Source organism: Lygodium microphyllum, chromosome 29, assembly GCF_053477565.2.
Source record: "Lygodium microphyllum isolate KBCC chromosome 29, Lygodium_microphyllum_v1.1.10, whole genome shotgun sequence".
In the NCBI taxonomy this organism is placed as follows: domain Eukaryota; kingdom Viridiplantae; phylum Streptophyta; class Polypodiopsida; order Schizaeales; family Lygodiaceae; genus Lygodium; species Lygodium microphyllum.
This window is the reverse complement of record NC_141163.1, coordinates 122,617,306-122,633,030: the sequence shown is the minus strand read 5'-3', so window position 1 is coordinate 122,633,030 and position 15,725 is coordinate 122,617,306. Positions and strand designations below refer to the sequence as shown.

Below are 15,725 nucleotides of genomic sequence, written 5' to 3'. Positions count from 1 at the left end.
TAGTAGTTGCTCCTAGTCAGGCATTTGCTCTAGACTCTTGTCCTTACCCATTGGAACGTGCCTCCATTGCTTCTTATCAAAGCAAGTGTTGTGTTTAGAGCTGTTGTTCTCTTGCTTAGGAGGTTCAAGTGACTCTAGTGTAGAACCAAGAGATGGTTTAGGGTTCTTGTCATGTAGGCTTGGATGAAACCAACTGAAAAAGTCAAGGTTGTATTGATGGGAAGCATAGAGATCTAGGATTGCAAGGTCTTGAGTGAGGCAAAAGACATATGCGCTAACATCAAGTACCATGCTCCCTACTTCTAGCCTGCTAGCCACATGTAGATCTTCTTCTAGAAACACTTTATTATACAAGGGATGCTTTTGGACAGTGGGGCAGAAAGCTAGACCTCATGGACCATTGCCAACCCTCTTAATGAGGTTGGGGTAATGTACATGGAATCATGTATTGATGTCCAAAGGGCCTTCCTTTGCTTAGCAAGTGTCAGTAGTCTATGGCGAATTTTGGCTGCTAAACTTTGGTTAGAGTACCATTTCTGCACAAAGTTACCTTGTTCTATCCCTTTTCGTTTGATTGCTTCAAGATTTTCCTTGTTTGTCTCACATTGAACAATATAGAGTGAGGGTATCAAGGGTAATTCTCTAGCTGTGGCTTTTGGGATGTCCTTTATGACTTCTTCAGCGATAGCTACATAGCGGGAGCAAATGTGTTTTTGCTTGTCCCACGTCAGGGGTTCTCGGCTATGAGCTTTGTGTGCTCTGGTGTTGGCCTTCCAACGTCCACATGGACGTATGCACGTGCGATGGCTATCAGTTTGTGATCAAGCTTCATCAGGAACTTCATCTTTGGCTCATTGGTCAGATGCACCTTCTCCTTGGCCAAATCTTTGAGAAATTTCTCCTCAAGCCTAGGCTTTAGGTGCTTCGGAAGTACTGGAGGTGTCAAGGATGTTGGTTGCGATTTGAAGAGGTATTTGATCTCCTTAGCAAGTAAGTTTTAATTTTTTGGATTTGGAAAAACATGTTGGAGTAGTTTCGATATTTGCTTTGTCATTTGGATGCATTAGGGTAGGAAAAAATGAAAAAAAAAAGAAAAACAAGCATATGGGTTTCTATTGTCATAACAGGGCAAAAGGGTTTGATTTATTTGACGATTTACATTTTGGAGTTTATTTGCTATTTCAGGTATATATAACTCTTCCCCTCCATCCATAGCTTTCATTTGGAGGTGCATGTGATATGCCATGACCTAAATCGTGTGATTCGAGTGATTTATTGTTGCGTCTGCCAAAATCACGCTACGTTCGGTCCGTTCGAGTGACAATGAATCTAGGCCAAGTTCCAAAATCAGCCTATGGCTCTCTTGTGTTCGATTATTCGACCCACCACCATTCAGACACTTAGGAATGCCCGGTCAAATCAACCATTCGGCCCATCTTACTTGGACACGTGAAAATTCGGCCCTCGGCCCTTCCAACTGGCCCAACCCCACTCAGACAAGCTGACATTCAGGTGGCCCGGCCGAATTCGCCATTTGGACCAACTTTGCATTCGGTCCACCTGACTTGGCCCTCAGTCGTTCAGCCCAAACCCATTTAGACAAGCCACTCGACCCTCGGCCCGATCAATTCGGCCCACTACCGTTCTGCCATTCAACCCTTGAACAACCACATTCAGACTGTGGCCAAATTTGATATTCGGACCAGTTGCATTCAACCCTTTCTCATTCAGCCCTCGGCCATTCGGACGGCCGAATCGGGACATTCGACCCTTGCAATTCGGACCTACTGGGCAAAATTTAGATTTTTTTAAAATTTTTAACCTGTAGATCTTAAAACTGACGTAGGGACCATATAAAGCTGAAAGCACATCATAGATCTATCACTGGGCTGAAATCTAGAGCAAGTATTTCAAAACTTAGCTACGAACGGTCCTTCAAATAGTGCATGGTATTTAGCATAACGGCCCTGTGGGCTAGGGGGATCACCCCTCCCCGGACCCCCGGAGAGGGGGCTCTACCTCCTCCGCACCTCCCCCAAGTAGACTGGAGAGAAAATGCGTGTCATGACAAGTTTTCCAAATTAGATCCTATTGTAGTAATGGCTCTACACAAGCATAGATTCTCACTTGCAAAACAACAACCAAAAGCCCATACCCATTGAACAAAGACAAACAGAGATCCTAGAACCTCAATGGACCAATCTATCCAACAAGGGCAAAAAGGACACACCAAAAAAGCATGTATATGTTGCATTCAAACTGCATCTAGTCAAAGCGGAATGCAACACTATCAAGCTACAACTCCGAGGATGACTAGACATGACAATCTTGAGGATAGATGCACCTTGAACGGCACTGCATAAATAACCCAAGACATTAGTAGAGAATACACATCTAGTTGTGTAGTTAGGGACTCAAAGGCACGTATCAGAAGGCTTGAATTTATAAGCTAAGACTCAGAAGATGAAGACATAGTACACTTGCTTATCTTAGGGTCAAACTCACTGCAAAAACAGAGCATACTGTTGATGCTCTCATCAATGAAGGAGCATATTTTAATATCTTGACCTATGAAGCATGGACTCTGCTAGGCCAACTAGAGCTCATACCGACTAATGCAACTCTTAATCCTTATGGGGGACACCCACAAGCACTTATAAGAAAGTGCAAAATCCTTGTAACTATTGAAACTGAAAGGTTGCCTATTCTATTCCATGTTTCTTCAAATAGTACTGATTGTGGAAAGGAAACCCTTCTAGGAAGACTCTTCAAAAGGGCGACGAAGTGTGAGGCCGATTATGTAGCATAGATGATACACTTAACACTACCCAGTGTGAGGATAATCACAACCTTTAGTAAGGGTGACCTCATCAAACCTCGAGGGAAAGACAATGAACATTCTAACGAGAGCAAGGACTTGTTGAAAGAGTTGATACAAGTGCATGTTGAATAGAGAGAACCAGTGAGCGAGGCTATGCTTGAAACAAGAAGGTCAAGAGACAATGCCAAGGACGGGCTTTGGACTTACAAATATCGTAGAAGACTAGAAAAGAAGCCCAAGCCTCATAGACTAAGGTATCGATGGAGAGCTAGCACAACGCCTCGATGGATATCCAAAGAGTTGCTACATGCTCAAGGGCATTACACAGGTAACCGATGGATTTGGGTACCAAAACCCCCTACTAAACAATCTCTGTCAATTGAAGGCCAGGTCGTATCAAAAGCAAAGAAGCATAGGAGGAAATCTAAATGGAAATCCAAGTCTCAAGTCAAAAACCTTGGAGTGACTAAGCCCCTCACGATTGAAATCAAGAAACCAAACATGACTATTCAAAAGGTAGATCCTCAGCCTAGCATGCTTAACAAGCAGATGTTAGATGTAACTGTTGAGCGTGCACAAATATCACTAGTGCCCAAGGAGCCTTTGATTTCCCAAGAGGATAACAAGCACCACAAGCGCAACGTTGCTCATGGTAAGGTTGATTGCTCAACAAAGCAAATGGTAGAATCATCTAACAACCATGAGCAAATCTTCCAACTAGTGCCAAGTCCACTTAGGAGTCCCAAATCTCCTACACCCCTCTTTTTCTAAATAGGCACAGGAAGCCCAACAACAGTCGATCGTCGAGTGCAACTGCTCGATCCCTATCTCAATCTCCATCTGAGCTTCCAAATGTCTAAGATGCGGGACATGAAACCATCCCTAATTCTCAGCCTAAGGATATGCCTATGCAATCCACCGTGACTAGCTCGATCTACACATGTAAATGCACAAAGGGCAACAAAAGACAAGACCACTTCTGATCTACTTAAGGACTTGACACTGCAGTCTACCAATAGTGGCCAGCAGTCCACTGAACTAGCCGCTACTACTTCCAATCAGGAATCATCCTACCTATCTACCTCAAGTACCGGTTCAGAAAAACCCTACTTCAATGTTGGATTCGGAGCGCGTAAGCACTCAAGGTTTGAATCCGTTGGTCTCGGCAATGGAACCAAAATGTTGGGACGCGAGCTCAAGCTCAACCGCCAAGACCCACGGATCGCTTATTAATTCAAGCATTTCAAGCCGAGCACTAATGGCTACCTCTCACATAGTCAATGCGCTATCTATCTCTATGAGTGTAGTGAGCTTACCTCCATGCCCAATCAAGTTGCCTCCTCTCCCAAGCACTCTGGTAGCTCCATGATCCAAGTGCAGGCTTTAAGCGAGCTCTATCCTCAAGCTCCATGTTCCAAGCTCCATTGCCGCGAGTAAGAGAAGAGAAGAGAAGAAGAGAGGAGAAGATGGAGAGCTTCTCCACCACGGTCCCTTACCCTCACACACTTACTCCCTCACACTCTCACACTCCCTCTCTCAAGCAAAACCTCAAGTAGCAACAAGAAGAAGAAGAAGAGAAAGAGAGCTACTTTTGGCCACACACAAGAGTGAGCTTCTCATTCACTTTTTAACTTTATATACAAAACCCTAAATCCCTTTTGGGCGGTCATTCTCTTATCCCCTTTTTTACATGGGCAATCGTGGCCTAGGCCATTTTTTCCATTGTGCTCCTATCTTTCTAGCTTCATTCCTACCGCCCATCTACCTTTATAATTTGTACGAAAAGTATTGACTAGTGTTTTTTCTTGTGCGCCTTTCTCCTTAATTTAGGACTTTTCTACACTTCTTGTGTTTCCATATTTTTCCTGGCACGCCTTCGTCTTCCATTTCACTTTTGCCTTGGCCTTGTCTTCTACTTTAGATTTTTCTCGATTTTTCACCTTGTTCATCTAAGGGTTAACAATGGTGTTAAAGGGTGCATGTGGAGACATTGTGAATGCAGCTTTGTGCTTCTCAAAGTTGTGGGACAATATCTTGGTTTTGAGATTGACACAGAATATGTGAGTCATGTCAACTAGGTTAGGGGCCATGGGGGTTGACTTTGTGAGGTGGATACAAGCTATTGGGGATGGTGCAATGTTGGATGCAGACATTAATAAGGTGAAGCTCTCACCTGAAATGGTTTTCAAGATGGGACTTTTCATGACCTCATTATATCTATATATGGTTATGTGTCCTTTGTGGATGACTTTTCAAGGTTTTTTAGTGATAGAGCAGTTCTTGCTCCTCGAAATAGTGAACTGGAGATGCTCAATGAAAAAGCTTTGGACATAATGCTTGGAGATGTGAGGATGTACTTTAGTACAGATAGCATTTCTGAGGGTGGCAAGAATTCATTCCTTTACAGTATAGAGTACTTGAATTCGCTTGAACTTGGGGGTGGCTTCCCTTTGCATTTGTTGCACTCACTGGCCCTATCATCTTGCTTCAGAATCTGGACCCATCTAAAGGATTGTGCAATGGTACAAGACTTATATGCAAGGAATTCAACATTAAAATCATAGGGAAAAATATTAGCGCAAGGGTGTTCATTCTGAGAATCACCTTCATTCCAAGTACATCAAATCTACCTTTTAGTATGAGACAAATATAAGTTCTAGTGAGCCTCACATTTTCCATGACCGTCAACAAGGCACAAGGTCAAACGTTGACATTGCTAGGATTGCACCTCAAAAGTCTTGTCTTTACTCATGAAGTCTCCACCTGGTTTAAAAGTGTTACTAGAAGACAATGAACGTCATTCAACCTTCACCACAAATATTGTATATAAAGAGGTGTTGCAAAAATTGTTATAATGATTGTTTTGTTGCAACTTGTTCTTGTTGATGAGTTCTCTCAACTTTATTAGAGTTTGTTACCATGGTTGATTGTGTTAATGTGAGGTCTATGTGTTATTTTTTCATTATGATGTTTGATCCTTTGATTATGGTATATGTTTGATAGATGGCAACTTTTGCTTATGGATATTATTATGCTTCTAAGATTCAATTGGCCTTGTAAGAGAAATTTCACTCAATTGCTCAAGAGCCTAAGATTTGTCGATCGCTTGAGTGTGTTATTGAGTGACTCAAATCCTTGCCTTTCCTCATGGCTTACAAAGGGTTGTTTATTGAAGTCAGATATCATAGCTATGTTACATGTTTCTTTGTTCCCCCTCCACATAGTGCCCATACTATGTTGCATTCACATACGAACTGGATCCCTTCTCATTGAAAGCAATGGGAATGCTATGATCTTTATTGAATAGTTGTACTGCACCAACTCAATATGGGTGAAACACAAAATTTTCAAGCTCATTTCCCTCATCTAAGCATGCATTCTATTATTTCACATTGATGTTTGGATGTGCTTAGTATGGTTTTTAAAATTACTCATACCTATCTTTCTGATTGGCAACCTTATTATTTTTTGTGAACTATGTGGCAGATTCCACTGATTACAAAAAATCAAAAGTTGCAATGCAATTGGCTAGAACATCACCCATTTCAAGGGCTATGTCTAGGTCCCTAGTGCACATGGTTGAGGTGATACACATTCTGCTTTTAAATAAGTCAAGAAAGAAAAGTCTATTTTGACACTTTTTCCTTTTGAGTAGAAATTGATAAGCAATTCTTGATGACATAAAGTTTGTCCTTTCTTTCTTGGGTATATCTGAGCCTTGCTACTTAATATTTTTTGTATGGGAATGCAAGAAAAAGGCTTTTGAGGCTTTGCATGCTAGCCATTTCCACAAGAGCAAGTATGTGCAAAATATAGGTTGTTGTCATTGCATGTTAAACTTCATGATTCACAAAACTATGCTTTGGTGACCAAGGGTAGCAGCTATGTAGTTAGTGTGTGCACATTGTGTTGTGAAGCACTTGTTTCCTTTTGGACCCAGCAACGAAGGTCATGGACCGCTAGTATAATATAAAGAAGAATAAAAAAGAGCCTGCAAGGAAACACAACTATTTATCTTGTAAAGCTCAAGGTTTTTATAGCTTCTTCGTTGGATACGTTGACGGTTTTACTGGAAAGTTCAAGTTGTGCAATTCACAATTCATTTTACTACTATATTATTTTAGCTATAGGTTCGGAAAGCAGAAGAAGAAGAAAAAGAAGAAGAAGAAGAAGAATGATAAAAAGAAGAAGACAGAGAGAGGAGGAGAAAGAGGAAAGAGAATAGTCTTTTTTTAATTAAACATTTTTCTTCTCCCCCTCCCCCCTCTCTCTCATGCGTAGGGCCTATGTATATTCTCTCTCTCTCTCTCTCTCTCTCTCTTAGATTAAACTTTTTAATTAAGAGAGAGAGAGAGAGAGAGAGAGAGAGAGAGAGAGAGAGAGAGAGGGGAAACAGAGAGAGAGAGGAAAAGAAAAAAGGAAAAGAGAGGAGAGAGGGGGAGAGAGATAGAGAGAAGAAAATGAGAGAGAGAAAATAATAATAAGAAGAAAAAGAATTTGAACACAGTGAGAGAATTATAGAGATGAAATATAAAATTTAAGAGAGAGAGAGAGAGGAAAAGAAACAAGAAAAAGAGAGGAGAGAGAGACAGAGAAGAAAATGTGAGAGGGATTTAAGAAGAAGAGAGAATTATAGAGAGATGAAATATAAAATTTAAAAGAAAGAAAAGAAAAAAATTTAAAGAGAAGAAAAAAATGAAAAAAGAGGAGAGAGAAGGAAAGGAGAGGAGAGGGGAGAGAGAGAGAGAGAGAGAGAAGAAGAAGAAGAAGAAGACTAAGAAGAAAGAGGAAGAGAGATGGGAAAAAAGAGAAAATTCTTTAAATTTTATTTATTTATTTATTTATAGAGAGAGAGAGAATATAATTTAAAAGGGAGAGAGGGAGAGAAGAAAAAAAGGAAAATTAGGAGAAAGGGGAGAAGAAGAAAAGGGGGTACAGAGAGAGAGAGAGAGAGAGAGAGAGAATATAAACATAAAGAGATAATTATATATAGGAAAAAGATAAAATTTACATACTTTAAGAGAGATTGGCGGGGGGGAGGGAGAAAGTGAAAGAAGAAGAAGAAGAAGAAGCAAGAGAGAACATGTAGAGAGAATTATAAAGAGAGAAAATATAAAATTTAAAGAGAGAGAATAAAAAATAGAAGAGAAAGAGATAAGGAAAAGAGAGGAGAGAGAGAAGAAAAGCGCAAAGAGATTGAGAGAGAGAGAGAGAGAGAGAGAGAGAGAGAAGAGAAAATTTAAAAAGAAAATGAAGAGAGAGAGAGAGAATAAGAAAAAAAGGAAAAAAGAGAAGAGGGAGAGAGAAGGAAAAGAGAGGAGAGAGGGGGAGAATAAAAGGAGAAAGAGAGAAAAAAAAAGCAGGGACAGAAAAAAGAGAGAGAGAGAACCAGGAGAGAAGAAAAAAAACTAAAATAGAAGGTAGAGAGGGAGAGAGAGAGAGAGAGAGAGAGAGAGAATTAGACATAGGGAATTTGGGGGAGAGAGAAAAAGGAAAAAGAGGAGAGAGAAAGATGAGAAATGGATTGTTGAGCGAAATTGCCGTGTGACAGCACGCCTCAAAACGACCTAGTGTTCTGTGCCCGCGCGAAACGCCAGTGTTACATTAATTAAACCCGGGTTTCCCATAAACACGGAGAGTCAGATTCCATGGGATTTTGGCTGCGATGGCGCTAGATGTCTGATTGGGCCCCCAGTCGAGGAAGTCTCTGTCGTGGCTATTAGTTTCGGATCATTCTCGACTAATTCGTCGCTCAGACTCTGATGACACTTTAAAAAGGCCGTGGGACGATCATTTGGAAGGCCATGGTCCATGAAGGAGTGCGATGAGGAGAGTGTGTTGGTGCCGAAGACGATGAAGAAGGACTATGGTAAGGAAAGCTGTTGATGCAGAAGATGAAAGCATTCAAAAGGAGAGGGGGAGACGATGAGCCAGATGTTAAGGAAAGCTGTTGATGCAGAAGATGAAAGCATTCAAAAGGAGAGGGGGAGACGATTTTTATGGCTCACTGTTAGTCTGCAATGGAGACATCACGAGGTATTCTGCTGTTGCTCGAGCAAACCTAGTGCTCACAGTGCATCCGGTGTCTTTATGTCACCTTGCTCTGCTACCATGTGAGGAAACACCAGGGTTTGCAGAGGAAGCACTGTGTGTACGACAGGTTATAACTCACGGCTAACACATGAATTGTGACAATAGGGTAGTGAGCAAAGAAGAACAACGAAAGAACTCAGTGAAGAAATCGATGCTATAAGTGTATGCAATAAATCAGATACCTCAAAGGAGTGGGAAGGCTGTCCAACAGCCAGTGTATCTAGGAGCGGGCTTAGGGATGCTGAGGGGGGCGTCTTTCTCCGAATGGATCCCAAACGTAGCAGACGACCATCACTTGATGTGGAGGGATGACAGTGAAGGCTTCGGGGCTGAAGAAGTGCAGAAATCTCCCAAATGCAGCAGGCCTTTGGAGGTGGGAGTGCTTAAACTGCAAACATAGCCACTCAAAAGGGCAGGCCATTGGCTGGAGGAGATGCAAAACTGCAAAACATGGCAGTCCAGGGAATGTTGATGAAGGCAGTCAGCAGCAACAGGTTAAAGTCATGAGGAAACACAGCAACAGGTTAAAGTCACGAGGAAACACAGCATACAGGATGCCATGACAGCAGAATGTGTTTTTACGTGTTTGAGCTCCAATTAATGTTTTTGATGAGATCTAGGATCTAAGAAAGGGATGTTATCAGTATCTTTGTCTCTTGATTTTGAGCTCTACCTTTAGTTAGTGGGAGACATCAAGAGCACAGCCCTACACTGAGTGAGAGTTACCGTTTGGGCTGCCATAGTATGTACGTTTATTGCCTTAGAATAGGCATTTGTAGCACCCAATTTCATTTGTTTATCAAACTTTTTAGACCTTGGCATACCACTTTGGTACAGGCTAGTTCCCTTCTCTCTACCAGTCGTACAGGTGGTGCTTTAATAGTTCACAGAGAGATCAGCAATATATCTTAGCTTATGCCACTGATAGTAAGCTGTTTATTGTGTTAGACACAAAATGTGCAGACACTGTCATGATACCTTTTAAGCTCTCCAAGGCAGTTTTTCCAGTTGAATGTGCTGATGCCAAGCTTAGCTTTATAGTTTCTTCTACAAATATCCAAAGCAGTTCTGTTTGAATGTATGAGCCATTATTGGTAGTATTAGAGTAGAGGTGTACCTAGCTACATAATATAATGAAAATATTTTTTACATTGGGACATGAAATGTATTTTGTGGCTGTGAACTTTGAAGGCTTTTGATTTAATTGGTGGCCACAAAAATGAGTGTCGATGTGCTCCAACGGTTCCCCCAAGATGGGATTATCAAACCTCTGGATGGATGTCATCTTTTGCAAGGTAAATTAGTGGAATAGTGGAGTTCTTTTGTAGTTAAAGTGGAAAAACAGGCCATGTATTCATCTTTCTTTGATAATCCAGACATGGATGCATCTTTTTCGGTGAAGTTATTTCCAGATGGCTTTTCAATTGGAAAACCACTTGAGGTGATCCATAGTCAGCTGTATTCAGAACTTTGCTTCTCTTATTTACTCAGTTTTTTTGAACGTATGAATTGGCCTAATAGTGTTGTCCCTTTTCTGGGTCTTTTTAGCAAGGAAAGTCAATACCACCTGATCTTGGAGCGATGGATTTAATATATCCATATAACCACACTAGCGAATCTTTCTTGCAGGTATTGACCTGTTTAACCAATTCTAGAATCTGTAGAGGGTATAGATCATTAATGTCCTAAAACAATTCCCCAAAAAGGTGCTAGTTTTCCAGACCAAATGTTCTCAGGATGCTTTTATATGCTTTTGAGTTGACAAATCATCATTTTGCACTCTTGACATTGTGTGTAGGCTCTTGATCGAGGTTGGATTCCAGGTGGCCTTCTTGATGACATACCTTGTAAATATGTAGATGGATGTGTAGTTTGCGAGGTAATTACAGCTGGTGCTCAGATTTTTTAGACTTTTGTCATTTGCTTGTCTTTAGCCTCTTTGCTAATAACATAATATGACTTCTAGTCTTTTGACCTTTTATTTATCTTTGGGGTTGGGTTGTTATGCTTGCCATTCCCACATTTTTTTTTCCTTAATGGCATAATGCCATCTAGATTTTTTGAAGTAATTTACATTGTGTTATTGGATATTGAATCCAGTTAATCAGGTTCAATACAAGCCTTTGTTTGGTTTTTCAGATACATGATTATTGTCTCAATGCACCTGACACACAGTCACTCGTTCTAACAAAATTACCCATCGACTGGTCGCCAGCTGTGTACAAGATTACTTTGAAGCCTACAATGGAGAGTATCGTGAAGGATGTTTCTTCAATTATGGATGATAATTGGACTTACAGTGATTTGATGGTAGATGTCTTGTTTTGTTGCTCTGGTCACACAGTCTAAAATGCTAGAGTTTCATCCCTATATTCATAGAAACAAAACATCAAATGCATTATTTTGTAACTACTTTCTTCTCAATCATAGGAGATCGAGTCTAGAATTTTGAAGACTGTACAACCAGAATTGAATCTTGACCCAAAGCCAAGCTCTAGCCAACCTGATAACAAATCATTGGTACCGATGCTACTGCCTTGTGAGTTTTATTCCATTTTTTACATTTTATGCAAGAATTATACTGACAGATCCCTTATGCCTTGTGAATGGAAAGCTGTGGTCTAGTCAGAGGATATTTAAACACTATCGCAGCAAGGGCGCTTTAATCAATCGAAGATTGCGTAATGCAGCATCAGCGAAGGCTATGGTTAAAGCAAGCAGTCTAGTCAATAGCAAAAAGATTTCCTTTAATGTGGTTCCAGAAAGGGTTTCTGGTGAAACAACTTCAGAGTCTGTTGCATCTCAAGAAAACATAATGCATTCCTCATTGAAATCTTACCAAAGTTTGGGGCACATTGGCCCTGCTATACAGGCGACACAATCACTCTTGTCACCGGGTTCAAACATGCCAATGACAATGACAGGATTTGAGCCAGTTGGGCTTGGTGGAGACAGCAAATTATTTAACCTTGGGAAAAGGGATGCCAGAGAATGTGGAGTTAGAGCTGACATGACAAAAATCAAACAAGAGCCAATCAGGTTAGATAAACAATCACAGTCTGCAGTTAAGTTCGAATGCAAGCTGGGTACAGAACCAGGGGCACCTTCAGAGGATACATCAGAGTTAATACAGCTGGAAATGCAGTATCAAAAGGAAGTGAACTCAGAGCAGCAGAGACTGGGAGATCCCATGTCTCTGGAACAAAACCTTTCATGGCAGGTGTTGAGTCCAGCAGGTGATAGAGATAATAGACAAGATGACTTGCTACAGAGGAAGAAATCTATTTTGAGTCCTCAGATAAATAGTAGATCACCCATCCAATCGATGTCCAGTGATGTTTCTCACATGTCACAAGGGGCAGTTCATAACTTACCCTCTGTGATTGGTTCATCTACCAACCCCAACATAGTGACTTCCTTATCGTCTGGGCTAGCTCAGCAAAGGGAAAAGCTACAAATGCAGGCTGCGATAGGTGCATCTGGACCCTTGGATCCTATCATGCAACAGCTATCAAGACGGAGGACAAGTTCTCTTCCAAAGAATCCCACTGGTGTTTCTGGGGTGGCATCCCCTTGCAGCACAGGCAATTCTGGGGGAATGGGAAACATTAACAGCCCTTCAACTGCAAGCATACCTCCTGCTGCTGTGAAAAGTGAAGCCATGCTTGTGACTGGGCAAAGGAAAGAGCCTGGTGACAACTTTGGGGCCCTACTTTCAATCGCTCAGTGGTATGCTCTGCAATCACTGCAAAAAGTAATTGAGTTCTGTTGGACTTAATATTTCATGCAGCGGCTGTTTGACACTTTTTTTTTGGATGCATATAGTTACGGACTTCCGGCAAAGAGAAGAAAAGTTGAGCAACTGCCTGAAGTTAAGAAAACCTCTCCTTCCTGGCAATTGCTATTAGTTGCTTTAGCCAACACTTCCACTGAGGATATAAATATACCCAAGGGAGCGAAGAATATGGCTGATTCATTAGCAGGAGGAAATGTAAATGTTCGTAAAACACGCGTTTTACAATTTCAGCGCCAGGTGTTTCACGGTCTGTCTTCTCCTATTGTTTCTTTCTTCTTGGCAAGAACTGCGCAAGTGTTTTGGAAAATTAACATCAGATTACTGGTCAGGCACTGGTGTTCACCGAGTTCGTGTGCGGCTTGTTATGTGTGAGCGAGTGAAGGATGTTATGGTGGAGGCGGTTGTGCAATTTGGTGATGATCAAGATGATGAGACACTCAACTCAGTCCCACATCATGTGCTGCCTACAATGCCAAATGCTGTAAGTTGTGCTATATGTATGGGCATGGGCAAGCTAGCATTGTTCAATTAGCTTTAAGAAACTTCTAGGTCTGACTATGCAGTTTGCCTTTGCAGCATGCTGCAGACAGATTTGCTAGACAGTTTTGCACTCTGGTAAGAGGAAATATGTCCTATATACTGGTCAAGATAATTTGTGAACTTAATTGGCAGTGCGTTGCTAAGTTTGTAAGTTTCTATTCTGACCATGTCTGATTTGATGCAGATGGTAAAGGAGGGTTTTCAGTTGGTGGATGACCAAGTACAACCAACCACACAACGCAATCAGCAAATCAATGCAGCTTCCAACCCTCGATCTCTACCAGCTGCTGCTTCAACTCTTGGGAACAATCTCAGCCAGTTGTCCTCACCTCATGCCATGATGAATCAACATATGCCATCCCTGGGAACTGTTGGCAATTTAGCAGGCATGCCTCAAATGCAACCAGCTGCACAGAATGGCCTTGTGGTGAACCACATGCCTCCACCAGGAAATGCTGCAAATCGACAGATTTCTGCTGGGTATTTGGGTCAGGCGGGAAGTAACCCATCTTCGAAACCATTACAGTTAGATGGGACAGCTTCTCAACTTACTGGTCTACAACATCCACAACACCACCAACAAGCCCTTAGTCAACGGGCTCAGCAGATGTTATTGCCAACTCAGCTTTCTCAGCTTAGTCGTAATCCAGGGCAACAAATCAATCCACAGATGGTTGCTAATACTGGTCAACTGCATCAATATTTGCAGCAGCAGCAACGCCAACAGGCACAAACAGTCCTTCAGAGAAAATTCGTAGGTATGGGTGGCTTGGGGACTATGGGAAGCTTGGGTGGAGTAGGCATTAGTAGTGCGAATCAAGGTGGCCTTGGAAATGTGGTCGGTATGAATAATGTTGTAGGCATGGGAGGGATGAACAATGTGTCCGCATCTATGGCTGGCATCTCAAGTCTCAACAGTGTTGGACGTATGACTGGTTTAAACACGGGGTTGAGTAACTTGATTGGACAACAGCTTCGTCCAGGAACTTTGACACCAGCTCAGATGGCAGCATTATCTTCTAAGGCACACCTCACACAAGGGCAGAGTGGCCATCCTGTTGGTGCAACTAACTCAACTGGAAGGAGCTCTGTGGAAAGCCTGACAGGAATGAACATGGCAAATCAGGTACATATGTCAACTGGCTTGCCACTGAGCCGAGTGGGGAGGGTTGGTTTGACACCAATGCAGCGTGCACCAGTCACAAGCATGGGCAGCCCAAATGTTGTTACGTCAAGTGTAGCTTCTGTTGCTGCTCAAAATATGTACTTGAGTTCTCAACAGTTAAATCTGCAGCAGCAGGTCAATTCACTGCAGCAGAATCCTCAGCAAGGGTTGAGTATTCAACAGTCACACTTGACATCACAACAACAGGTGAATGCTCAAATGCAACAGCAACAACAGCAGAATCCTCAGCAACAGCTAAATTTGCAGCAGCAGCAACAGCCACCAAAAACATCTCAGCAACTGCTTAATCCCCAAGCATCCCTAATAACACAGTCCCAACAGCAACAGCAAATCAGTTCCCAGGGTCAAATGAACCCTGTCACCCAGCAACTCAACTCACCACTGAGCCAACAATTAGTAGGTGGTCTTGGGACAATCGTAGGGGGTCCAGCAAGCCCACAGCTGAGCTCTCAAAGTTTGGGAAGTGTAACAGGTGCTTCGATGGAGGCATCCACTGCCAGCCATGGTGCATCTTTGCCATCGTCTGGCCAGTGAATGTAAAGAGAGTGATTGTGCAGTGCTAAGATCGACCATAATGATGGACTAAGGGACAACTTGCAGCCTGCAGTCCGCACCTGCTTCACTTTTGCTCTCACAAACGAGCTTCTTGGATGTATTCAACTGTTACTTTTTATTGTGAGGCTAGATGGGCCCAGATATAATATTGGAGTCGCATGTAGAATATGGACTGTCAAACATACTTTTGTACTACCACTACAATTCAGAATCCATGATATGCTCAAGTGACTTACATCATACTATCGTTACTGGGGCCGGAAACCATTTTGTATAGTGCGTTACTGGCTATAAAAGAGAGGTGCACATTCCAATCAAATGGTTTTTATTCTTACGGCGACTAGAAATGAAATCATTTAATTGTTGTTCAATCCTAGTCTTTTGATCCTTATATTTGTTCCAAAATCATTTTTAGATGGGGTTACATCTGAGGCTGTAGTAACTGTTCTCCAGTGATTCCTTGGGCCTTGTTTTTGAAGGTTTATTTCTTCTAAGTGACTGGTGGTTTGGTGTGCATAAAAGAGCATGCCTTGTTCTATTGCTGAAGCTGTGAATCTCACTGATGAGCCTCAAAGTGTTCTATCATTGAGTCTGCCCATCAGACTAGTTAACCCCCTACCCAAAGCAACTTAACTCACCACTGAGCCAACAATTGCTAGGAGGCCTTGGGACGATCACAGGTGGATCTGGAAAGCCCACAACTGAGCTCTCAAAGTTTGGGACGTGTAAGAGGT

General features: G+C 42.0%; 1 protein-coding gene across 4 annotated transcripts; it reads left to right on the top strand.

Moving 5' to 3' along the window:
* Positions 1–8,448: 8,448 nt before the first annotated feature.
* Positions 8,449–15,415, top strand: LOC148011098 (protein PHYTOCHROME-DEPENDENT LATE-FLOWERING-like). Of its 4 annotated transcripts, none has more exons than XM_087671139.1 (12): positions 8,449–8,857; positions 10,106–10,209; positions 10,291–10,355; positions 10,463–10,543; positions 10,713–10,793; positions 11,054–11,224; positions 11,345–11,434; positions 11,529–12,643; positions 12,740–12,957; positions 13,040–13,191; positions 13,287–13,325; positions 13,435–15,415. In XM_087671139.1, the coding sequence occupies exons 2-12, from the start codon at positions 10,134–10,136 to the stop codon at positions 14,968–14,970; spliced, it is 3,624 nt and encodes a 1,207-aa protein (XP_087527265.1). In that variant the 5' UTR covers positions 8,449–8,857; positions 10,106–10,133; the 3' UTR covers positions 14,971–15,415. The 4 variants fall into 4 exon arrangements, with proteins under 4 accessions (XP_087527265.1, XP_087527263.1, XP_087527264.1 ...); XM_087671137.1 differs by having other exon boundaries at positions 9,020–10,209; XM_087671138.1 differs by having other exon boundaries at positions 8,449–9,437.
* The last annotated feature ends 310 nt before the right edge of the window (positions 15,416–15,725 follow it).

What these genes read in the sequence shown, in the direction of transcription:
- LOC148011098 (XM_087671139.1), top strand. Translation starts at nt 10,134, where the DNA reads ATGAGTGTCGATGTGCTCCAACGGTTCCCCCAAGATGGGATTATCAAA. An exon ending in GGACTTACAGTGATTTGATG is followed by an intron (nt 11,225 to 11,344) that starts GTAGATGTCTTG and finishes TCTCAATCATAG; the next exon opens with GAGATCGAGTCTAGAATTTT. An exon ending in CTACTTTCAATCGCTCAGTG is followed by an intron (nt 12,644 to 12,739) that starts GTATGCTCTGCA and finishes GGATGCATATAG; the next exon opens with TTACGGACTTCCGGCAAAGA.